At 46.1% G+C, this 25,582-nt stretch overlaps 1 protein-coding gene across 1 annotated transcript in view; it reads right to left on the reverse strand.

Annotated features, from left to right (window-relative positions):
- Positions 1-4,490: 4,490 nt before the first annotated feature.
- LIPC (lipase C, hepatic type) overlaps positions 4,491-25,582 on the reverse strand; it is a 159,309-nt gene continuing 138,217 nt past the window's right edge. Inside the window, exons 7-10 of the mRNA XM_042988761.1 lie at positions 23,495-23,740; positions 11,720-11,837; positions 9,827-10,045; positions 4,491-4,817 (exon numbers count right to left, since the gene is read on the reverse strand). Coding sequence (XP_042844695.1) covers positions 4,706-4,817; positions 9,827-10,045; positions 11,720-11,837; positions 23,495-23,740 — 695 coding nt within the window. The 3' untranslated portion in view covers positions 4,491-4,705. The remainder of the gene's footprint in view (positions 4,818-9,826; positions 10,046-11,719; positions 11,838-23,494; positions 23,741-25,582) is intronic.

The following is a 25,582-nucleotide window of genomic DNA, read 5'->3' on the forward strand; positions in this document are numbered from 1 at the left end:
GCAGGGTAAGCTGGTAGAGGCTGGTGGAGGGTGGGGTCATCCTTGTTAAATTGTCCCTGATGCAGTAACACTGGAAGCACGCACGTGAGAGCCTGGAAGAGGAGGGGGTGTGGGCAGCAGAATAAGTGAAGGCCCTGAGGCAGGAGGGAGCTTTTGCATTTTTGAGGGAACTGAAAAGTGACCCGAGTGTCTAGACTGACAGTTCTCAAACGTTGTGCATGTTAGAAACACCTGGAAAGGTTTTAAGTCCTGATGCGGGGTGTTGCCCAGACCAAGTGAATGGAAATCTCGAGGGCAGATAGATGGGTGCTTCTGGGGCAGTTCCAATGTGTGGGCTGGGTTGGGACTTGGTGGATGACAATGGAGTGAACTTGGGCGAGGAGACTGATGGGAGGGAAGAGCAGGGCTTGGTGAGAGGCCTTGGAGCTCAGGGTAATGATTTGGGACTTTTTCCTTTGAAGGGCTTTATGCAGGACGATAGGATCTGACCTTCTTTTTTTCCCTCTTTTTTAAGACTTGCCCTAGTTGCTGCGATGAGAATGGATTGAAAGAGAAGAGTGGATGCAGCAGGAAGAGGTGGGAAGTTGTTGAAAACGTCCAGGATGGGGAGTGGTGGCGGAGGCTGGAATGATGGCAGCCATGGTGCAGAGATGAGGACACGTTGCTGAAGGCTTTGGCGACTGTTCAATAGCATGGGGGCCCAGAGAAGAGGAAACATTGTAGATGACATGTCCCCCTTTCCCCCATGTGAAACATCAGCAGTTGAGGCATGGTGAGGACATTCAGAGCAGGGAGCCTGGAGACCTGCAGATTTGGGAGGGAAGAGAGGTTCAGTTTGGAACATTCTGGGCTTGTGAGACGTGGGTCCCTGCTATGTGGGCAACTGCATCTCAGGGGAGAGCCCCACCCTGGAGCCGCAAGGTGGGAATGGTTGGCCGACGACATGGTCAACGACAAAGCCAGCAGAGTGGCCGAGGATGCCCAAGGAGAGAGCACTGAGGGAGTAGAGGACGCTCAGCCCCTGGGAGAGCCAACCTGGAGAGGTTGAGCAGAGGGCAAGGAGACCGAGGAGGAGCCACAGAGGCTGAATGGGATGGAATGACAGAGAAGGACCAACGCAGCCACAGCGGGCACTCAGAGACAAGAAAGATCCCCGAGGGCTGGGCTGACCTAGCAAGTAACTGGTGAGAATAACCGGGCCTGGATAAGATGCCTTTTGGCAGTGAGGAGGGAACTGGGGAAAGAGAAGAGTGGGGAGGAGGTATAAGAAAAGACAGAGATGGGAAAAGGATGGGGTGTTTGGCGGCTGGGACTCCAGGAGAAGTATGTAGCATCCTGTAAGGTTAGCAGGTAGATGGCGACTCTTGGGATTGCCTTCTTTTTTCTTGCCCTTGCTTGTCTCTGTCTCCCATCCATCTGACTCTTCTCTCATCCGGCTCCGTGGGGGAGCAGGCAGTGCCCGGGGCTGCTCGCCTTCTTGCTTTGCCGCCCAGGGATGTGCAACTACAGTCAAAGCTTTCACAATATTTGCAGCAGCGTTATGAAGGTGAACGCTGAGGACGGTCGGCTTTGCTCTGGAGGAGAGAGCATTCATTTCGAGTTGAATGGAGCGCTTGTTTCTTCCTCTCTGACTTCACGCACCTCTGAGAGCCCAGCTGCAGTGTAATTGACGCCCCTCCGTTTCTTTCCTTGTGCTCTCTTAGAAGTAAAAGCACAAACAGGCTTTTGCCTGAAAGGCAGGATGCCAGCGTTATCTTTCCTGAGTGGGCTCATAAATACAGATTCTTTGGAGAGAGGTGCGTATAATCAGTGCACGAGCCAGCATTTTGCATGTGCGATGAACAGATGTGGCTGCATTATTCAGTCTCCCTATTTGACTTTCCTACGAAGACGTACTTCAGAAAATGGGATGTCGACGAACACATCTTCCCAAGTGAAAACAACCCATGCCAAGAGGAGTTTCGAATGTTCCAGTTAACCATTTGTCATGCTGGTTCCTTATTGACTTCTCTGCCTCAAATGTTGTGACGTGCCGTGTCACTTCAAGTTTTCCTTCTAAAGATGAAATAATTTCTAATTGTATTTTGTGTGAAACGACATTCACACCGAAATGCATCACACTGTAGTAGACAAATGTTGGTTTTGACTCCGCGTTTTATCTTCTTTTTTTTCCCCTATCGCACAACGTGACATCCATACTAAAAGGGAGTGCATAACATACATAGGTACGGTTTAAAAAATGGTTTTAAAAATGAACACCTGGCATTACCACCCGAGTGACAAGTACCATCTTGGTGGCCCCTGGAACGCTGGTGGTCACTTCCTGCTTCCTTAGAGGTACCACGGTGGTGGTGTTGTGGCAGTGGTGTTACTGCTTTTAACTTAGGATTTTATCACTTATGTATTCATCTCTAACAATATAGTTTAGTCTTGCTTGTATTATACTATATATATATATATATATGTATGTATATATGTATATATATATATATATATATATATATATATATATATATTTTATGCCTTTGTGTGAATACACAAACCCATGAGTGCTCCCTTAAATTTTGCACCCTGGGTGCCTCACTGATTATCATCCCCCTAGGGTCAGCCCTGTTCCTGTTGTGTATGTAGCTTTGGTTCATCTTTGTCACTCCCGGTTAGCATTCCATTATATACCACAGAATATACCACAGAATATATATATATACCACATATATATACCACAGAATATATAAAATACCATTATATACCACAGAATATACCACAGTTCTTTTACGTGTCACCCTGGCAGACATTTGGGCTGTTTCTGGTCGTCAAGACTTCAGGCTGATAGGAGTTTTCTTTTCCGTGCTTCCTGGCATGCATGTGCATAGGCTCGGTAGGGTTTATAGCCGAGAGTGTTTTCGTGTTGTTTTTAAAAAGTGATATTTTAAATTCCTTCTGGTTCACTAAATGATAATACATGCCAATTCAATGCAAATGTAAATCTTGGTATTTTATTGTAAATCTTGGTATTTAAATTTTTTTTTTAACGTTTACTTATTTTTGAGAGACAGAGTGTGAGCGGGGGGGAAGGGCAGAAAGAGAGGGAGACACCGAATCGGAAGCAGGCTCCAGGCTCCGAGCTGTCCGCACAGAGCCTGATGTGGGGCTCAAACTCACGAGCCGTGAGATCATGACCTGAGCCGAAGTCAGACGTTTAACTGACTGAGCCACCCAGGCGCCCCAAATCTTGGTATTTTAGACATGATGGGACATACTGTTCACTTTACTATCTATCATTTCTAGACACACACACAACACACTTCACTGAAAAGTGTGGTCAGGTGCTTTTGCAGGCAAGATTAGCATTCAGGACAGAAGGTGACATTGACCAAGCTGTTCTTCCCGCCCCCCTCCCCATCACCACACTCCTATCCTTTAGTCTTGTGGGTCTTTCCAAAGGAAATTAAAGTGAATCATACAAGACAATCTTAAAATTGATTGCATCAGAGGCAGATGTCTTTTAGGGATTTGTGTTTCACCAGCTCTGCTGTATCCTGCTCTGAGAAGAGCAGGCGAGTTATGAGCTGTGCAGAGCTGAGCCTGTGTGAATGTCAGGGAAGGTTGTTTAGTGTGCACAGTGTGTTCTCTGAGTTGCTTGAAGTACATACATATCCAAGTCCTGACATGTCTCGTATTTCCTTCCCATGCTTTGTGATGGAATTTGCTGGTTAAAGCATCATTCTTTCATTTACTGGACAGTTTGAAACTTGGTATCTAACTCTTTGAGGTAAGTTTTCCCTTAGCTTTTGTTGTAAGCATTATTGAAAGAGAAAAATTGGACTTATTGCCATAGTAATTTAATTGTTAGAGTGACCAACTGTCCAGCTTTCATGCTATCATTATAGTTTTAGGAGAATTCTACTTTTACTGGTTTGAGTCAGTGAAATAATTGTATAATTTGTATGATGACAGCTATTAGTTTAATTAGAATTTTTCTTTTAGTGAGATGAATTGTCTTAAAGGATGTGTACTTTGGGACATACGACTAGCGATTAATTGGAATTTCACTTTATTGAAGCATTAGTTTTGTAATGAAAAAGTACCTTTCCAGCATGGTTCAAAAAACGGATCAGAATAAACTAGGAAGGAAATATGGAAAATTTGACTTAACTGTAAAAGACATTGTAAATTAGGACAAAGAATCTAAAATGGCTCTTATTTGTACTTATATTTGCATATATTACTATTTAATCAGAGATCTAATCAGGAAATTTTTAGTTACAAATATTTGAATACAGTTACATAATATAATTTTATTCATTTACTTATCTTAATTTTTTAAAATGTTTGTTTTTGAGAAAGAGAGAGAGAAAGAAAATGAGAGAGTATGGGGGAGGGGCAGAGAGAGAGGGAGACAAAATCCCAAGCAGGCTCCGTGCCATCAGTTCAGAGCCCAATGTGGGGCTTGAACTCACGACCCGTGAGATCATGACCGGAGCCGAAAGAATCAGATGATTAACCAACTGGGTCACTCAGGTTCCCCCATAATAAAGTTTTTAAAAGCTCAGTTTAGAATAGTGAAACTGTACACCTCCTTTAAATCTAAACTTTATTTCAACTTTATGCAACATTGTTTATATAACTTGGGTTTCCAGATAAAGTAACCATTCCAGAGGAGGAATAAGATCATTTGTTTTTCACATTGGGTCTTCATTAAAGCTCATCTGATGTTTCCCTTCAGTTTTTTAGAGTTTCTGTTACATCTCACAAAGGTTTTCTCCTGGGTTGGTTGGAGTTGTAGGCCATCCGTGTTTTCGGAGCAAAATGTCATTCTGAACAGAAAACATAAAGCAAACAGAGCATCAGCTTTTAGATGGAGCTTATTGAAGTGTTTCATCCTTTGTAAATAAATACTCAATTTATGTAATGCATGCTGTTTTTAAAAAATTAGATTCTTATGTTCACAAATATTTTCATAACTTCAGAGAAAAACCAAACCCAAGTCTGTAAAAGCAATCAGTGTAAGGCTGCTTCCTAGAGCTCTGCACTGGGGTGATTTCAGCTCTGTGAGAACAGAAAGTCCTCGGGGCTGTTCTCCTTTTTTTCTCCCCAACCACAGCACGTCAAAGATTTGAGGGTAACTATTGTTCCTTTCACTGCATTGCCCTTACTCCAGGGCAAACATTTGCAGTTCCTTCAACTGTTCCTCACAAGGCAGGCTTCTCTCCCCAGCCTTCTTTCTTTGGGCAGGCTCCAGGTTGCCAGTGCTGTTCTTAAAGGTCCCTGGGCATGAGGCCACTGTCACCAGCCTCTGCCGGGCTCAGCCCTGTAAGCCCAGCCCCTTTCTCTTATTGGTGCAGACACTGTGCAGCTCGAGAAGACATCGCTCTGTGTTTGGGGTCTCTCTTGGAGACCAACTGTTAGACTGCTCTGACTGTTCATTAGCTTGGCCTGAGATGCTGTTTGCTAACTTGTATCCATTAGGACGAAAGTGTCAATAGTCACAAAGAATTCTAGTTTATGGTCTTTCTTTCTTTCTTTCTTTCTTTCTTTCTTTCTTTCTTTCTTTCTTTCTTTCTCTTTCCCTTCCTGCCTGCCTGCCTTCCTTCCTCTCTTTTTTTGAATTACATCTAAGGTCAAGTCTTCATTAAATCAGACTTTTATAATTAAAATAGTGTATAAGGCAGACGGAGAAGGACAAATACTGCATGGTATCACTTATATGTGGAATCCCCCCCCCCAAAAAAAAAAAAAAAAGTAAAAGTCATAGAAACAGTAGAAAAGTGATTCCCAGGGCTTGGAGGGAGGGGAGATAGTGAGAGGTTGGTGAAAGGGTACAAACTTTCAACTGTAAGATGAATAAGGTCTGAGGATCTAATGTAAAACACAGTGACTATAGTTGGTAACTCTGTACTATGTATGTGTTAGGTGATGAATGTGTTAGTTAACTGGATGGGGAGGATCCTTTCACATGTATACATATATCAAATCACACTGATGTGCACTTTAAATATCTTAATTTTGTCAATTATATCTCAAGAAAGCTAAAATAAAGCTAAAATAAAGCTAAAATAAAGAGTATTATGAGTAATTTGTGAATGCAATTTTGAAAAATTCAAATGGTAAAGATATAAGTGAAGTCAAATATTAAAAGGTCCTCTTTGCCATCACCCTTCATCAATATCACTCTCCTCCACTTTCCTGGTTTGGCTTATGTATTTCCAGACCTGTTTCTATGCATTTATACATATATCAATGTTCATATGCAAACATAAATAATTCTTTTTTTTAATGTTTATTTATTTTTGACAGAGAGAGAGAGAGAGAGCGCGCGCAAGCATGAGCGGGGGAGGGGCAGAGAGAGAGGGAGACACAGAATCTGAAGCAGGCTCCAGGCTCCGAGCTCTCAGCACAGAGCCCGACACAGGGCTCGAACTCACGGACTGTGAGATCATGACCTGAGCCAAAGTCGGACGCTCAACCGACTGAGCCACCCAGGTGTCCCAAACAGAAGAATTCTTAATAGAAGTGGGATTATAATGTATGTATTTTTGTCTGTAATGTATGTATGATGTATGGATTTTTCTGAAATTTTTCATTGTCATCAAGGAATGTACTTGGAGACCTGTTCATAACAATCCATATGAATCTATTTCATTCTTTTTCACTTCCTGCACGATATCCCATTGTATGGATATACCACCCCACATTATAGCCACTTTCCTGTTGATGGACATTGAGATTTTCCCAATGGTTTACCATTTACAGATAGTACTGCAATAGACATTGTTGTATCTATATATGTTTTGTGGATGTTTGGAGTATTTATCCAGGAGAGACACCTAAAGTTAAAATTCTGGGTCTTAGGTGTATTTAAAATTTTGATAACGTAAGCTCCATGAGACCGAAGGCTTTGTCTATTCTGTTCACTGCTGTATACCTAGCATAAAGTAGGTGCTCACTAAATGTTAGTCATTGAATGAAATACTCCTGCAGAAGCTCCATAATTTACATTCCCACGAATAGTGTATGAGAATGCCCGTTTCTCCACTCCTTTACCAACTCTGGATATTGTCTGTTTTTTAATTCCTGCCAAACTAATGGGTGACCAGTGCTAATTTCATTGATCTTTGTTTTGCATTTACATGATTACTGTGGAAATTGAACATTTTCTCATTATGTTCAGCCGATCACTTTTTATGTCCTGCTGTAGAATCAATGTTATCCGTCCTGTCTCTTCAACCACAACGGGCCCTTTCATCCCTGACTCTGTGTCTTTGGAAGAGAAAATCACCTCTCACTGAATTCCTCCCATGGAGGCACAGAGCGAGTTACTTAACCATTTTTCCCCCTTGTAGTTAGCAGAGAGATTAAGAGTTATGAGGTTGAATATTTACACCCTGGCTCTGGGATTACGGATTGTGGAGGTGCTCAAAAATTGGTAGTTGTTGTTAGTCTCACGAGACATATATTGTGAATTCCATTTATCACGGAAGAACTGAGTCAGAGCGGTGCAGTCGGTGTCTGAGGCTACACAGGTGGCGACCAGCAAGTGGAATTTGAGCTTAGGACTGGCAGAAGTGGGTCAGTGGATTCTGCCTACATTACTGCTTTGCTCGCTGCCTGTCTCTCCGGGAATGCCTCCTGGCCTCCCCAAAGCCTGTTGTAGCACAGCACCCCTGACCCGATGTCTTTCTTCTAGGCTTCCTAGACCATGCAATACTAGACCTTCACTTACACAAAGTGTGGTCCGTGTGCCAGCAACATCAGCAGCACCTGGGAGCTTGTTACAGATGCAGAATTTCAGGCCCCGCCCAACCTGCATTTTAATTGCATTTCAACACGATTCCCAGATGATTCCTGTGCACATTAAGGCTTGAGAAGCACTGGGATGGAGCGTGTTATTAGTAAAATTAATGCGTCTTGTTTTCCTAATTAGGCCCTGGAATTTCTTTATACAGAGTTACAGCTCAGATTTTTTTGCTTTCCCCTAATGGCACCTCATAGTGTGAAGATACACAGGGAGGCACTGAGTACTTGCAACTTAAAAAACAATGGGTCCCACAACCCCTTCTCTTTGTCCAGCATGTACCTCTGACAGCTCCAAGGAAGGGTTTGATACGCATGTATATTAATGTCCAGCCCTGCAACTCTGCTGGCTTAGACTAAGGAAAGTCAAATTCATGGGGCCAAGATTAATAGAGGAAGGGACTGTTGGAAACAGTGCATGGGCAGTAAATAGGCAATGAATCAGACAAACCCTGAATCAGACCTGGGCCCAGACAATTAGCCCAAGCTGTGTAATGTCTATCTATGAGCCTCAGCTTCCTAATCTGCACAGCCAGTCCTACCCATTTCAGAGGGTCATTGGGAAGGTTACATGAGACTAACACTCTAGACTTAATTCTGTGCCCACCATGCGGTGGGAGCTCTGTAAACGCCATTCCCTTCCCTCTAGCCCTTTCCTTCTTTAGAACCGTGTGGGTAAGCACCAGTGAGAAGGTTGTGTTGTGTTTTATACAGCTTTTCAGGTCAAGTCACAGAGAATCGTCATGGTGAACAGCCACTAGAACTGAGGAATTACCATCTAGCTGAGAGAATGCGGGGAAGGGTGGTTTTCAGAAGTAGAGCTCTTCTAAAGGGCCAGAAAGTCATGCAAGAATAGCTAAGTGTATACGAGGAGAGAAACAGTTTAATTTTCTCAAATTGATCATGTGGAGAAATCTGTTGGCAGGCTGCAGAGTATGCTCTTAGTAATTGCCAGGATTTTGTATCCCAGGGAGATAAAATCTCAGAGCGCTGTTGTGTAAAGGACTCCGGGGCATAAATCTGCCATGGGACCGCTCCTGGCCATGAAGCCTGTGGGGGGAGGGAGGAATGTAGTTCAGAGGTGAGAGGCCTGCTGTTTTCCATCCCTACTGAGGACAAGCCAAAGAGAGAAATGGGCTTTCCAACAAAGGAAGGTGGGAGAGGAGAGACAAGTTTCCTGAATACAGTGGGGAGGAGGAGGAATGGTCTGGGGAAGGACAGAATTCTCCTTTCGTGGAGAACTGCAGAACTATAGAAAAGCATGGTTGCCATGGCAAAATATGTTGGGCATCCCTCTGCTCTGCTGATAGGACTGAAGGCACAGCTGGACCACCCTTTCTTTCTTTTATGTCCTACTCTGTCCCCAACCCCTTATTGTCCCTGGGGACCTTGGGGCCAAGGGAGATGTTAAATCACACAGAGTAGCATTTCTTAAGGCTTACTCCATTGGTCCACATCAGAATTTCTTAGGGCTTTTATTAGCAAATGTGTGTCCTGGGTCCCTTCACAAACCGCCATAAATCAGGAGCTCTGGAGGGGGCTCCAGGAATTCTGCATATTTAATAAGCTTCCCACTGACTCTTTGGCACTCTAAGATTTGAAAGGCACCATCGCAGAATGAGATTTTGAGATTGTGATCTGTTACAAGCATTTCTCTGGGTGAACAATAAAAAGGAAATGTCACAACTTGGTCCTTGCCAAAGTACGGTCCTTGGACATCTCCTGGTGATTCACCTGCATGCTGAAGTTTGAAAAGCACTGCGCCACTGGAGGTGGTTTCTCAAACTCCAGAGGCAGGTAGCTGTTAACCACAGGCAGTGGGAAGAGGCTGGACTGGGAGTCAGAAGACCTTCGTCCTTCCACCTATGGCTGTGTGAACTCAGGATGGTCATTTCACATTTCTGAGCATCTATAAGCCATCAGGAGGACATGATAATGCACACTTTATGATATAAATGTAAGTATTAATTACGGAAGTGCTGGTACATGCAGGTGCATGACAGGTGTCAGGGAAGGCTGTGTTTGCACTCACCGTTGCTGGGTTTCTCCCACCTTGACTCTGATGGTCTTTGCAACAAGACCCGAGTAGAGGGGCCTTCTGCTCCATGGGATGATGGTTTGGACCGTGTTCCAGACATTGGTCCATACTGAGCCATTTTCCCACTTGAACTTGATCATGACCAGCTCACCGATATCCAAATCCAACGTGATAAGGAAGGAATAGGTTTTATTACTAGTAATTTCTTGATCCCTTGAAGATACAAAGGAAATCAGACCCAGTTTATCTGTAACAGCAAAGTCATGTTTGAGCACATGCAGGATATGTTAGGCTTGCCTGAGTGACTTACGAAGGTCTTTTCTGTTGCTTTTCCCAAACTGGTGTTGGACAGACTATTTTTAGAAAAAGCAATGATATGCGAGACTATTAATATTGGGAAAACCATGCTACATCCTATGTTAGGATATTTTTATTTATTTATTTATTTATTTATTTATTTATTTATTTAGAATATCCCAAGGAGTCTCCACTCTGTCAGCAAAAAACCTTATGTGGGGCTTGAACTCACAAACTGTGAGATCATGACCTGAGCCCAAATCAAAAGTCAGATACTTAACTGACTGAGCCACCCAGGGGCCACTGTGTTAGCATATTTAAAAGGCTCTGAGAGTTCTGACATAGTGAATCTGGTAACCTTTAGCTCAGGTTTCCTAGCTTCAACACTAACACATCAGGAAAGAGAAGACAATGGGGCTTTGGCAATGACCTCGGGGCAGTTCAGCTCTCTGTGGGTTTAAGTAAAGCCACACCACACTCTTTATTTTCCCACTAGTGCTTTTTTTTCTCCCTATATAAATAGAAACAACAAAGTATAACAGTAACAGAAAACCACATGTTTAGGTGATGGACCAATTTGGAGCAAGATTTAAATGCAGGTCCTTAGATATCATTAGCAGCTTTACTCACTAATCTCCAAGACATTAACATGTCCCAACATTGACTGAGCAGCATGGAAAGCCACAGTGACTTCCCACTATGGAGCTATTTCCCGGGAGAGATCTAGGACAGTGCAGAGGTAACCCTGGGTTTAGGGCGAGACCGATAGATGGAGGGTTCCCCTGCACGGCTCGCCATCGCTCTTCCTGCAGAATGTTGTCAAGAATTGTTCAGGAATCCATCTACCCTGCTCGGCTGTGAGCATACTAGGGCTAGGGTCCTCTACCTCTGGGGCATAGCACAAACACTTGCTGAACGATGGAATCAATGTGATTGATGATCAGAGATCCAAAGCTGGGGGCCATTTTCCAGACCTGAGGACTGTCCCTGGAGCAGGTGGAGTGTCACTTCCCAGGAAGACCCCATGCTGAGGGTGGAGATGCTGAGAAAAAGCAGCCTTTTTCTGGCCAGTGAAGCTGGTGAGCCTCTGAGGGAGGCATGAGGCCACTGTTTGCCTTGTGAGCAGGTGTGTAACAGGGCAAAGGACAGATGGGCAGGCTGGCAGTGCAGGCTGACTGAGATGGGAAATGTGTGCGAAGTTGAAACTAGTTTTATTTCTGTGTTACGGTTCTCAGAACTCACTGGAAAGGGACTCCGGGCCGTCCTGTGGACACCTGCTCCAGCCCTCCCTGCTCCTCCCTGCCCAGCTCTTCTTCCTGCACTGTGGATGGCTCTCACCACCTCCGGCTTCCCTCTCCACTCAGCTCACAGGGCAATGAACCGTCGCAAACCCGGGTAGTTCCATCATAAAGCAATCTGCGGGGCTGGGCTCGGGGGTACGTCCCGTCTGAAAGATGTTTGGAACAGTCATATGGGCTGAGAAGAATAAGCTGTGTCCGGCCTGACCCTTGAAAAGCACAGGGTCCATCTAGACCCTGCGAGAAAAAGCAGCACGTCGTCACCAGAGACGGGGCTGCACCTTGTACTCACAGAGTGATGGTAATTTTCTGGTTTTCCTCTTTTGTTCCCAGGAGTGTCATAGTAAACGTTGGTTCTACTGGTTTCTCAAGTTGGTTGATGAACTGGATCTTGAACTGGTAATGATACACTGAAGTGAAAAGGTGGAGGGGGAAAGGAGAGACAGAGAGAATTTAAGTGGATGTTTTAAATTAAAAATCTTATACTTTTAAAATTTAAAAATGCAGAGGGTAAAGTCTAGATGGGTTGATACCAACATTTTTTCCCCCTGGGTGGTGGGATTATGAATGCTTTATATATTTTTCTTTTTCTTTCTCTGTATTTGCTAAATGTCTACAGGGGACGTCTGGTGTATTTGTAATACAATAATCACTATCCAACAGAAGGCAGAATAGGAATCTGGTATACCTAGCATTCTCACCCATTTCTAGATACAATCCTGTTGGACTAGTCCCCTTTCAGAAATTGGTAGTTAGTATTTGTTAAGAGTCCCCTTTCATAAATTGAAGGATATTATCACCTTTCAGGCATCTGACAAAAGCGAGAGAATACACTGTCATTTTTTAGCTTTGCCTCTTGTTTGATGGGGTCACTTTTGGGGTGGACAGAGCTCTAATTAAGAAGCATATGCCCTAATGACCACATCTCTGTATTCTGGAACAGTTCCTGGGCACTAGCTCTGTGGGTGTCAAGGAGAACATTTTCTGATGGAAATAAGATAACTCTAGTTCTGGCACTTGGGCCTAAAATTTTTCCATCTTGTCAAATGCTCAGAAAGTCCTTCTACTGGGCTGTTTAGAGAGGGGAACTTATTTTACTCTTCTTTACCTAAATACAGTCTATATATAATTACTACAAGTACACTCCTTGCTATTAGATGGGTTCGTTAAACACTTCACAGGGCATCCTCTCATTTATTCGTCATAACAACCCTATGAAGTAGGTATTGTCATCATCGACCCCCTTTTATAAATAAGAAACCTGAGGCCCAAGAGGTGAAGGGACATGTTCAAGATCACATAGGAGAGTCTGACTCTTCACTTGGACCTACTGCTAAGGCTCCTAAGATGGCCTTGACTTCCCCTGCGTTGTCACAGCCGTCTATTGGGCTGTTTCTGAAATTAGCCCACCTCATTCCAAAATGGCTGGTTGCTGCTTGGACTTCTCTCTTTTGCTGTCCACATATTCTCTAAATACCTGTAGGGTTTTAGCTCCAACGTGGCAAACAGGTTTCATAGGGTATGCCAAGTCCACTTGATTGATAGGACTGCCCAGAGCCCTGTGTTGAGATGGGTTCTGAGGCTACACCCAGGTTCTTGGGAAGACTGGTGTCTGCCTTGGGCAAAGGAGAGGGATTTAGGGCATGCTTGCTGTGTATTTGCCCTTCCTGTTCTAGGTAATAATTAATCCAGTAATCCTGATACAGTGCCTTCCACATAGTAGGTGTCTAATAAATTTTGTGGGATGAACACACTGACAGTTTGCTCTGGAGTAAAAAGAAGGGTATTCACATTAAGCAGGATGGAAGTCACCTGTGAGAATCCAACACCCGAGTTTCAAGCTGTGTTGTAGGAGAATTCCCCCCGGAAAGCATAGATCGTGGCACTAGCCACTTGTTCATCCATCCCATGTATCCAGCGTGTGGAAATTCACCCTCTTTGTGAATCAACCTACTACCTGCCAAATGATGCATTTCTACCGGAAGTTGGTAGCTATGTGCAAACCTGGCAGCAGCTCATGGTGTGTTTGCCAACACCCCAGCTGCGGTGTCCTGGTTTGCCTGTATTGCTGGGATTCTGGGTTATTTACCCAACCCACCCCTTTGACATAAATCAACCTTCTCATTTGGTCTTGTGGTGGATTAGCTTATGTTCCTGGGGTTATCTCTAGGGTTTGCTCTGAAGCACCAAAGTTTATTCATGTATTTTTATGTTCCCAGCAAGAACCAAACACTAACAGTTGATTTATAGGCCATGAAGTTTTCTGCTTTAGGTAGGAGCCAGCTTGGGCATCATCTGGCCTCTTGGACAGCGCCCCGTGCATAATAGGTGCTCAGGTCCTTAAGCTCAGATCCTTAAGCATCGGATAAAGTAGTTTGATGCTCTCAGGACTAGGAGGCTGTGGGTGAGAAATAGGAGAAAGGCTCTGGGCCCAGGTTCCAGAAAGGGTTCTTCAACCCTAGGTGGCAGTGATGGAGACAGGGACTCTGGCCTATCATCTCAGAAGCCTCCGAGGCCTTATGCTATTTGGGGTCTGTCAAGAGAAGCCTGTAACGGGCAGACAGTGTTGTAAGTTGAACAGAGGCAAAAGGAAAGGTCCTTCCAAAGACACAGGCTGTAGGTGTGGGTGGGGCTGGATGAAGACAGGACGGGGCAGGAGGGCTGGCCTGAGGGTTAACCTCCTAACGAGGAGGCGGGGCATCTTCCAGAGTACTCAAGGAACACTCCTACCAACCAATTTTAATCCAATTTAATGTGTATTAATTGAAGTCTACTGGTGCTCGGCCCAGTGCTAAAAGCCGCTGGGGATAAAGGATAAAGGAGTACAATTGGGAGTATGCACGGTAACAACACTGGCTAATATGTATTTTGTTTACCTGTGCCAGGCACTTTGCATCTCTTATCTCGTGTAACCCTCACAACAGCTGACACTATCGTCACCTCCTTTTAGAGAAGAGGCAACTGAAGCACAGAGAGGTTACGTGACCTTTCCAGTATCACACAGCCAGATGTAAGCCCTGACCACCCGGCTCCAGGACTTGAACTTTTAAGTGTTTGTACCTGGGACCATAACTTTATATACCCTAAGGAAAAAGTTGAAGTATGGAAAGAGACTTAAGTTTGAGAGTGTCATAGCAGGATTACTTAACTAAAAATAAATCAGAAGCACCTTGGATAGTCACCAACAGAGGAAAGACTATGGACTAATGACCATTATGATAACTACCATTCAGCTGTTTACCATGTCTCAGACACAGAGCTAATCGGTTCACGTAATTATCTCATTTCTCATTAACGACGACTTTGTGAGATGCCCACTCTATCCTCCCTCCGCAGTGGGGGAAGTTAAGTAACTTGTCCATTGTCACGCAGCTAAGGGCTGGTAAAGCTGCAATTAGGGGTGAGTCTGCTGATTCTGGGTTCATGTTCCCAACCATGTGATTTACTCTTATGAAGTCATTAAAAGACATTTTTGGAGCAATTTCAATCCTTATAAAAGAAGTAGAAAACGAAAACAAAAACAACCCCAAACAACAACCAGGATACAAAACTGCATATCTAACATGAGACCAACTTTATAAAACAGAACACACAGGAGGGAGATTCATAAAAATATAACAGTGCTTGTCTTTGGAGAGGAAAGAGGGGTAATTTTTATTCTTCTTTACGCTTTTCTGCAAGTTTTGTGTTTTCTACAATATGCAGGGATTCTAATTAGAATTTTATTGGAAGAAGAAAAAGCTTTTAAACAGAGTAGAATGGAAAACAAGAGAACCAGAAGCCATGGCCCGGACTTAGAGGACCTTGCAGCTGGGAAGCCGAGTCACATTTGTGACCCTGGTCACCTCCTGTTTTCCTGTCTCATGGGTGTCAATGTCCATGTCTTCTCTCCCCGAGGGCAGGCTTGGTGTCATAGTAAGGCTTCTATCTCCACGAGTCTCAGCATGCACCAGGTGTCTAAGGGGTATTGGGGGCTCTTTGTGTGAAAATAAGGCAGGACATCTGCTGCCTGAAAGACCCTAACTGTGAATTGGCATGAGATATAACGTTCATTTGCTGAGACCCTGCTATACATCAGGCTACATACTAAGTGTTTACATACATCATTTTTGGTCCTCATAACAAGACTAAATAAGGATAACATGCTGGTCAGGTTCCATTTTCTCCACCTACCCCTGCTATCCCCATCCACTCTCTGCCCGCCCCATGGCCTACATCTCCCGGGCTCCCTTGCCAGATGGTTTCTGGTTGGGAGGCATGAGCAGGTGATGAGGGCAGAGCAGAGAAAGGTCAGGGTGTTTTTCCCTCTGCTCCCGCCTGCTTTGGAGCCGGACCACAAAGTAACTGTGCCCCACAAGTAGCTGCTGTGTGGTTTCTGTAATACCACCCACCCTCTGTAAGGAGTCCTGCCCACTCCCTGGAGCTGACCTCGGCCGGCAGAGTCCTGTTTTCTCCTGAAACCTAGAGAGGTAGGGTGTCAGTTATTCTGGTGGATTACAGACAAGGAAGCAGAGATTTGGACACATGTCCAAGGCCACCCAGAGTGTTACAAGTGGAGCAGAATTTGAACTCAGGTGTCTGTCTCATTCTAAAATCCCCTTCCCACTGTCTCCTGGGGTTCTGGTTCTGGAAGCTGCATCTGCCCTTTGACAGCAAATGGCAAACACTCAGCCCCTGAAGCAAAGCTGCTGTCAAAACCTGCCTGGAATGAAGCCATCAAGACGAAGTGCCTGCTGGGCCTCACCCACCGACATCAGTCCTGGGCTATCACTGCTGCAGATTCCTCCTGCCTGTCCCCTGAATGCCTAGCCCCTGAGTGGGGATAAATGTTTCATGTCCCTGCACTGGAGATGGGTTTTTGTCTTCCTTTGTTCTTAAACTGTGAGTAGGAGGAGATTGAATCCTACATCTGAAATGCTGTGGTTCCACGGTTCTGGGGAAAGGTGTAAAATCCAGGGGTCGGCCTGCCAGGACCCCTTTAGCATCCTTTGAATGAGAATCTCCTGTCCTCCCTCATTGTCTCCCTGGGGTGGGGCCTGTGCAGGAAGTCAGAACCCCAAAGGTGCAGAAGTAGCCTGAGTCCACCGGCTTCCCAAGAGCTCCTGAAAGATGTATGGGCTGTGGAGGGGCACAGGGGTGAGCGGACGAGGGCACCCTTGTGTCTGCAAGAGCCCAGGTGCAGAACTCAGCAGGTTGACAGTGCAGAGTCCTGAATTACCTGCACTAGAAAAGTCACTTTTTTGGTGAAATCTTGAAATGACATAATTTTTGTAAATATGAAAGAGCCTTTCATACTGAGAACTAATTAGATGTTCTTATTTTGGATTTTTGTGTTTTCCTTTACAAGAAAAAAAAAAAAAAGACAATTTCCCTATCATCCCCTCTCCCTGCAACTCCGGGACAATGATGCTGTTACAAAGATTAAGGAAAAAAGGGTGAGTAATTTTGCTCACTTTCCCTTCTGACATGTTTAATAAGGATTTTAAAAAATGATTTAGGAGAAATGCTTTTGATCTTGTGACTGCAAAGGGGCCAGCCCAATGCATTCCTCAGTTCAGGCAGAAGAAATTATTTTAGGTCTTCAAGATAAAGAGGATGAAACAGTCCATTAACCCTAAATGAGATGGGGCAAATGCCATCTAGAGCAGACGTGTGAGGCCTCTGGAGATTCTCCGCCTATAGAGAGTCATTCTGAGATTCAAATACCCCAAGCACCCTGGATTCTGATCTCACGTGAGCCCCACTGGTGCCACTTAAAAAACAACTTAAGGGGCGCCTGGGTGGCTCAGTCGGTTAAGTGGCCGACTTCGGCTCAGGTCATGATCTCGCGGGTCCGTGAGTTTGAGCCCCGCGTCGGGCTCTGTGTGGACCGCCCACAGCCTGGAGCCTGTTTCAGATTCTGTGTCTCGCTCTCTCTCTGACCCTCCCCCGTTCATGCTCTGTCTCTCTCTGTCTCAAAAATAAATAAACGTTAAAAAAAAAAAAACAAAAAAAACCCTTAAGTTTCTTTGCATAAGCCAGCTGCTGTCGGCATTGGATTGTGGAATTTACAGAAAGAGAATAGTTTGTTTCTTCGTCTTTTTTTTCTTTTTTGTCTCACGGAAAAAAAAATGATTGCGGATCATTAGATATTGGCTCTGGGACATGTTACGACTCTTTGCAAACATCAAAGAGGTCTTTTCTTTCAGTGTATCGATTTTCTTTCATGAAGATGGGAGGGATGGGATCTCTTGTGTTGTCTTGCAGCACCAAGGGCTTGTCCTTAGACACGAACGGCCTCTGAGGCGAGAGGGGCAGCTTCAGACGGTGGGACCGAGACGCCCGAGGAGGGTGCTGGGCAGGGGCGAGGGCGGGGGCAGCCGTGCTCAGAGCAGGCTGGAGGACAGGCAGGCACACGTGGTTTTGTGACCATGTGTCTTTTGCAGCTATGTGCTTATGTTGGTGCCCACATTTGGGCTTAATAGTACCGCACCACACGTGTGATACCCCCGAAGCACTCCCGAATGAGCCTCTCCCAAATGTGCTAATTTGGCACGTGGGTGATTTTGAGCCGAAAACAATCAAGGCCCAAAAGACTCGGGAAGAGCTTCTTGCTTCCCCCTTATTTGCCCCAAAGAATTTGGAGAGGGGAGCTGGTGCAGGAAGAGAGCTCCCACAGCAGAGAGGTGCAGAGTCCGGGTGAGGTGTGGTAAGCCAGAGCTCAGACGGGCCTGTTGGTTGATTCCTGTGTCCCATTGCCTCTGCTTGGTGTGACAAGCATTTGTTTCCCAAACATCTTCCCATCTTCCTGTAAATTAATTTCCTTTTCTTTGAAGCCCCTCAGCCTGCTCCCTTCTCCTTATAAAAGGCCTCAGATGTTTGACTTCTTTAAATCTCTCGTGTCTATGTGAGGTTCTAGTCCCTATAAAATTACGGTCTTCTCCTGCAAATCTGTTTGATGTGAACTTAATTAAGAGACCAGCCAAAAGAACGTAAAAAGTGTTGAGGCACCTGGGTGGCTCAGTCGGTAAGCGTCTGACTTTGGCTCAGGTCACGATCTCACATTTTGTGTGTTCGAGCCCTGCATAAGGCTCTGCACCGACAGCTCAGAGCCTAGAGTCTGCTTCAGACTCTGTCTCCCTCTCTCGCTACCCCTCCCCTGCTTAAGCGCACTTTAGCACGTGTTCTTTCTCTCAAAAATAAATAAACATTAAAAAAATTTTTTCAAATGAACCTCAAAAGGGTCAAGGAAAAATTTTCCTCCCTGACACCCTGTTGTCATGAGCCCGGACACTTCCCCTTTCTGTGGGCAGTTGCCTCTTCTGCTGGGGTTGGAGATGAGGGAGTGTGTGTGTGGTAAGGAGTGGCATCCTGCTTCCTGCTGTTTGTGCCCTAAGTGCTTCACGTGAGAGGGCAATAAGAGCCCTCAACTGAGGGGCTGGAATCCTCTCTCTCGCACCTACTGCCACATGGCCACAAGCCCTCGTACCCTCTCTGAAGCTCAGTTTCCTCATGTGTAAAATGGGCATGTAGAGCACTGTCACAGAGTTGTTGTGAGGATGTGATGAGACGGCAGGTATAAAAGCGCCCGACTTGTAGAACGTGTTAACCCAGTGACACCTACTCCCTTCCTCTACACAGACCTTACCAGGCACGGTTCTGAGCTGTACCCATAGGTGCCACTTTTAATGGTTCACCCCCGTGCTCAGCCACATACAATCACTTTGTGGCTGAAGAAACAGGCCCACATAGGTTTTGTCACTAGGGTCAAGGTCACATATAAGGTTGGCAACAAAGCCAAATTCTGGACATTCCTTATTCCCAATCTCAAGCCTGTGCTGTGTCTACTACACCCATGAGTTTTTCTAGACCTCCCCGTGGAAATCAGCAAAAACCTTCCAAAGAAGTCATCGAGAGAAGCCAAAGACAAACAGACCACCGCCCCCCCCCCCCCAACCCCACCACCCAAAGTCATAGTTTGTCTGGTCAGCCAGGAGGAAAGAGTACTCAAGGAAGTTTGCATAGGTGGCATGAGGCTCAGAGTGTAGGGAGAGAGGGGGAGGAACAGGGAGAGGGAGAGCAGAAGGGGGAGGGGGAGGGAGGGAGAGGGAGAGAGAGAGAGAGAGAGGGAGAGAAGGGGAAGAACCTGCCTTGGTGCTATGCTCAGGAGGCCATGTGAAGGGGAAGAGCAAGGGCCATGGAATCAGTGAGACCTGGGGTCACACGCTGCATTTGCTACTCACAAACTGTGTGACTATGGGAAGCCTTAATCTCTCTGGATCTCAATTTATTTATTGGGAAATTCACCATAATTCGTTCCCAGCCCCACCCGTTTCAATCTCTGTCTCCCTGTCTCCCTGTTTGGGTTGTCACAAGGATTAAATGATAAAGGAGTACGACATACCCTTCATGGAGCCTGGACAGAATAGGCCCCCTTAAACACCACCTTCCTCACCTCCTACTGGCCTTGTCCTACCCCAGGAGATTAATTAGATGTGGCCTTTGCTAAACAGGACTTCCTCAGGATGGATATGTTCCCCTCTCTTCTCTCTTGGAACCCAGGCTTCTAGGGGCCTCTGGGTGGCTCAGTTGGTTGAACATCTGACTCTTGATTTTGACTCAGCTCATGATCCCAGGGTTGTGGAATTGAGCCCCACATTGGGCTCTGTGCTTGGGATTCTCTCTTCTCTCTCTCTCTCTTTCTCTCTCTCTCTCTCTCTGTTCACCTCCCCCCGACCGTGTCTCTCCCCTGCTGGAGTGTGCTCCTGTGCTTTTTTTTTTCTCTCTTTCAAATAAAAACGAACAAACAAACAAACAAAGCAAAACACAAGCTCCCGGACTGGTGAGGGTTCTTCCTGCGAGACTGAAAATGGAAGTGGACAATAAACTGCCTTGCGTCACTCTCCCCATTCTCTTCCGCTGCTGTGTGTTCTCCCAGTGGGCACTGGGTTCTGGCGAGCCAGCAGTTGTAGGAAACAGATCCTTTGATGGTTTTGTTGAAATATCTTGGGAGGCAGAGGTGGGAGGGTTAAGTTAGTCACCCTTTGTGAAGCTACAATCAGGAGGTGATGTTTATCTTGCCCAGCTAGATCCTGCACTAAAATATATCGTGCAATTAGATGTTCTTGAAAAATATGAATTACGGGTTCTCTGTAACCAGGGTTGGGCAAGTCTCTTCTTTTAAGAATCTATAAGTATTCATCAAATACCAGAGAAATAGGTTTGGGGGGCCCAAGTCAGAGATGATCATGACCATGATGGGTGGAGAGAGGTGTAGTTATGGGGACCTAGATTAAAGGCCTCGTGCCAGTACCATCGATAGAACTTTCTGGGATGATGGAAGTGATCCATTTTTGTGGTCTCTGATCTAGCGGCCACTTATTTGAGCACTTGGAAGGCGGTGTGATTGGGGAATCGAATTTTTTATCGTATTTAATTCTAAGTAATTTAAATCGCCACATATGGTGAGCGGCTACCATACTGGATGATGCAGCATTATATGGACCGCAGTGTCCCATGAGCAGCTGCTCCTGACCAGGCAGTCTCAACTGGGGATAATTTCTGGCCATACCTAGGACAGCTTGATGTGACTCCAGGGATGCTGCTCCCCACCAACGAACAGAATAGGATTTTGCTCACTGGAAGGACTGAAGCAGAGCCAGGGAGGATTTGGAGGCCCCAAAGAAGGGAGGGTGTAGTGCAGGTTACAGCTTGTCACAGGAGTCTCGGTTAGAGGCCAACGTGAGTTCTGACCAGTTTCAGACAGTCCTGCCTCATAGCCTCCGTATCACTGGCTTCGTGGGTCCCGTGAACATCAGAAGTGTCTGGAGCAAGATCAGTAGTTGGCAATAAAGACACCTGATTTTTGTCTCCAAGTGACTCATGGCCCATCTTCCTGGGATAGCGCTGAGCATCGACATGTGGGAGGTGGCTGGTCTCCACTGAGCCCTGTGAAGTAGGGACTCTGCCTACTCTGGCTCAACTTATGCTTGAAAAATGAATGAATGGATGAACACATGGGCTTTTGGGAGCTGCTGGGGTGGGGTGGTGCTGCCCTAATGCAACTCTCTGGTCCTCCTTCATAGGAAAGAGAGCCCTGTGAGCTCACACCAGTGGTGTGTGGTGGTCGGGCACGTGGGTCCTTGGTAAAAGGAAGGAACTCAGCCTGGCTGTGTCTACTGGTCTTCCTTTCCCCTCTTCCTTCTCTGTGTGCTTGCCTGGCCCCGCCCCCCTTGGCGCCCCCAGTTCTAAGCCCCCCCATAGATGTCCTCTGACTAGACCAAACTCTTCACTTCAGACACACACCTCAGCTCTGGAAGGTGAAAAATGGCCTCCTTTCTTCTCAGCTGATGTCAAGGAGAAAACAAAGCCTTCCCCCTCTTCTCTCCTCCCTCCTTCACCCACACGAACAGACCAGGGGCAGATTACTGAGTTAAAAATCACTCAGCCAGTTGTTTGGAGGTCCAGATCTAAATGCTGACTATCAGAAATTTACTTTGTGTCCCTGGGCAAATATTTCCCCCATCTGGGCCTGGGTATCTGCGTCCATGAAATGGCAGGGTAGAACAGTCTCTAGAAATGCTAACATTCCACGATTTAAAGTAGATCCAGAGAAATGTGATTATCAGAGGGGCTTAATCACTCCAGGCAGCTTTGCCATTTAAAAGAGGAGATGGTTAACCCAAATGAGTGTCTAATTGGCAGCCTGCGGTGGGAAAGCTCCCTTAAGCAGGAGGCCTTCCAAGTTCACTCGCCTGATCTGGGGTGGTACCTTTCCCTCCTCCACCCCCAAAGGGTCAGACAGCAGAGGGGACCCTCTGTCCCCTCAGGCAGGAAAGGTCCACCTTCACTATAATGCTCTCAGAAGCTATCAGCTGCCCACAGCGGATTTCTGTCATTCCTGGGCTTCACGGAAGGGAAATTTGGCTAGAGAGCAGAAGTTCAGATAAACAGGAATCCTGTGCCTAAAAAGTAAATCGCCTGGGAACTTGAACTTGCTAGTGTGATAATAAAAGGAATAGAGGCTGGGGGTCGGATGCACCTGGTTCTTGGCCTCCTTCCAGGCTGTATGGCCGTGGGTGGGTCACTCCACCCAAGCTGTGCTTCCCTCCTCTTTAAAATGAGATCATAACCGGCCCTGCTGACCTTGCTTGGCTGCTGTGGGGACCACAAAGAGTTGACGGCTGCATCTGATGTTTTGTATAAAATGCGGTACACATAAATGCAAAGTGGTGGTGATGGCGTGTTCACCTTCTGCAGCTACAAATATTCTGCACGGTAATAATCAAACAGTGCAGGGCCGAGCTCCTCCCGGCACCGGTGAGCATGTGCAGTGAAACAGTAAGACGCTAAATCACTCACGAGCTGTTTAAAGGATTAGACAGAAATGTTAATAGCAACAGATGTCAGCTTGTTCACTCAAGGAGGACACGACTCTGGCTTCACTGGAGCATTTCTCTGCTGGCTCCAGCCCCAAACGAGGCCACGGCTCTGACCTCTGGTTCAACCCAGAGTGGTCGGGGCTTGGTTTCTGCCCTGAGGTTAAGGATCTGATTGTGAAAGTTGGAAGAAGCCAAACTTCATCTTGGGAGGGTCTCAGTAGAGCAGTGATGTCCTGTAAGATCGGCTGATCCAAACTTTAGAGGAAATGAGAAGCTATAAACATAGCCTGGAGCCTTGCTCTTTTTTTTTTTTTTTTTTTTTTTTTTTTCCATGGAGGCTGTGAGCAGAGCTGAGAGCACTTGCTTCTAGTTGGGGTTTGAAGACACCTCCAGGTCCTTGCACAGTGAGACCTGGGTGGTCAGAGTAACTGCTCAGGGCCTTCCGGATCTAACATTCTAGGGCACCATGAACATGGATGGATGAAGAGAGGCTGACCCAAGGATTGTTCCAGAAAGTATCAAGTTTTCTCCTCCTAGCACTTGGCAGCAAGGTGGACACGAGAGAGAGGCCGTGTCCACATCACCGTCTGGAATCTTTGGTTTTAGAAGCACTGAAAGAGCAGAGCCTGAAGTAGCCGCAGGAAAAGACTCAGGGGAACTTCTGACCCTTCCGAAGAGTGGCTGCCTCATGGGCCACCCACACTCACCTTTGAAGGGGGACTGGGCCCGCGTCGCGAGGAAGAGCTTCTTGCTCTTCTTGCCCTGCCACTCCTGGCGGACGTGGTAGCCCAGCGTGTTGCAGTGGCCCTTCTTGCAGCTCAGGCACAGGCCCTGGCTGAAGGTGCCCATGTCGCTGCACTGGTATGCCGTGCTCTGCATGCTGGCATGCAGCAGGGAGTCGATGAAGAGGTGTACTGAGCGCTCGTGGGAGCATTTTATGGTCTGAGTGATGGCTGCAACACAGGGCAGGAACGATGTTATCACCCCTTGATCCAAAGTACCCCCAACCCAAAGGATGATTGTTTTCAGCGCAGATCAGTGGCATGTTGGGAAGGAGGGGGACGGTTGCTGAGGCTGACCCACTCATCGACTGAAAACTACAGGAGTGGACCCCTCCCAGTCACGTGGTGGAGAGTTGTCACCCCAGGCACCTCAGGGGTGGGGGGCTCCTGAGGGCACCCTGGTGTTTAAATAGGAAGCCTAAGTCACTAAGAAAACACTGAATTATTTAGGAAAACAGGGTAGTGTAATTTATTAAAAAAATATTTATGTCTTGGGGTGCCTGGGTGGCTCAGTCGGTTAAGAATTCTACTCTTGGTTTCGGCTCAGGTCATGATCTCACGGTTCATGAGATTGAGCCCAGCGTCAGGCTCCTTGCTAACAGTGTGGGACCTACTTGGGATTCTCTCTCTCCCTCTCTCTCTCTGCCTGCCTGCTCCCCGCTCCCCCTGCTCACACTCGCTTTCTCGCAAAATAAATAACCTTAAAAAATATATGTTTATGTCTTAAATGGTTAAAAATGTGCACGGGCTGATGCCTTGGGTTGAATTAGCTGGAACAGGCTTGTGTGGAATGTCTCTTAACAAAGCTAGGAAAATGACTGCCAAGTTACTCTTGGGGCTCAGCTAATGGTCTGGTGAAAACTGAGGTCTCTCCCACAATGTCTACTCTCTGCACTAAAGCAGCCATTGCCTCCATTGGGTAACTGGCCTATAAAACCAGCAAGGGGATTGGCCTCTAGAAGGATACATCCTAGCAACCAGGTTTGCATGGGCCTAAACCAAAACAGCAAGTTTAGGAAGTTTATCTAGCATGGATTTTTGACCTTTTTTTTTTTTTTTTTAACTCTCCAAATCTTAACCTAGTCTTTAATACATTATTCCTAAGGAATGTTGAAGAACCACCATAAGGTATGTAAAGTACCTGATGTGGAGGTACAGCACAGGTCACTCTGCCTAAAGGTACTGAAGGCTAAATGCCAAGATTGGACACCTTAATTCTTGGACTAGTGCTGCATTTGTTGTGCACCTACTATGAGGCAGGTACCATGCTGAGGGCTTTCACTCATCCACTTTCTAAATCTTCCCCACCGCTCCTTGAGGCAGCTGTTATAGATGAGAAAATGGAGCTTCAAAGGCATTCACTAACTCATTCAAGCTCACCTAGCCAGGAGGTGTTGAGGTGCTAAAGCAGTTACCAAACTACCTTCTGTTCAGGTGTGTCGGGAGAACCACCCCCAGAACGGAATCGCTTTAAAAAAAATTTTTTTTAACATTTATTTATCATTGAGAGATGGAGAGACACAGAGCGTGAGCAGGGGAGTGGCAGAGAGAGGGGGAGACACAGGATCTCAAGTAGGCTCCAGGCTCTGGGCTGTCAGTATAGAGCCTGACACGGGGTTTGAACCCACAAACCACGAGATCATGACCCAAGCCGAAGTCGGTCACTTAACCAACTGAGCCACCCAGGTGCCCAGAGAATGGGATCGCTTTTAAACTTAAAGGTGAAGAAAACTGAGAAAAACCACCTCAAAACGGGGCAAGCACAATAAACATACTTGGTTCCATCACTTTGAAGGTTAGTACAAGAGAGCAAATGGCACTAAGTGGTCAGAGAGGTACTTAAAACTAGTACTTAACTAGGCAACTAGTTACTAATCCTAGAGGCCTGTGTTGAGCGTTGGGAGGGAGTAGATCTGGGAAGAGGGCTGGTTGGTCAGCTGGTGATGGAACAGGACCCGTGAATGACTGGAGGGACACTAATGGGAGGGGTATGTAAGGAATGGCGAGGGGGAG

Source organism: Panthera tigris, chromosome B3, assembly GCF_018350195.1.
Source record: "Panthera tigris isolate Pti1 chromosome B3, P.tigris_Pti1_mat1.1, whole genome shotgun sequence".
NCBI lineage: Eukaryota > Metazoa > Chordata > Mammalia > Carnivora > Felidae > Panthera > Panthera tigris.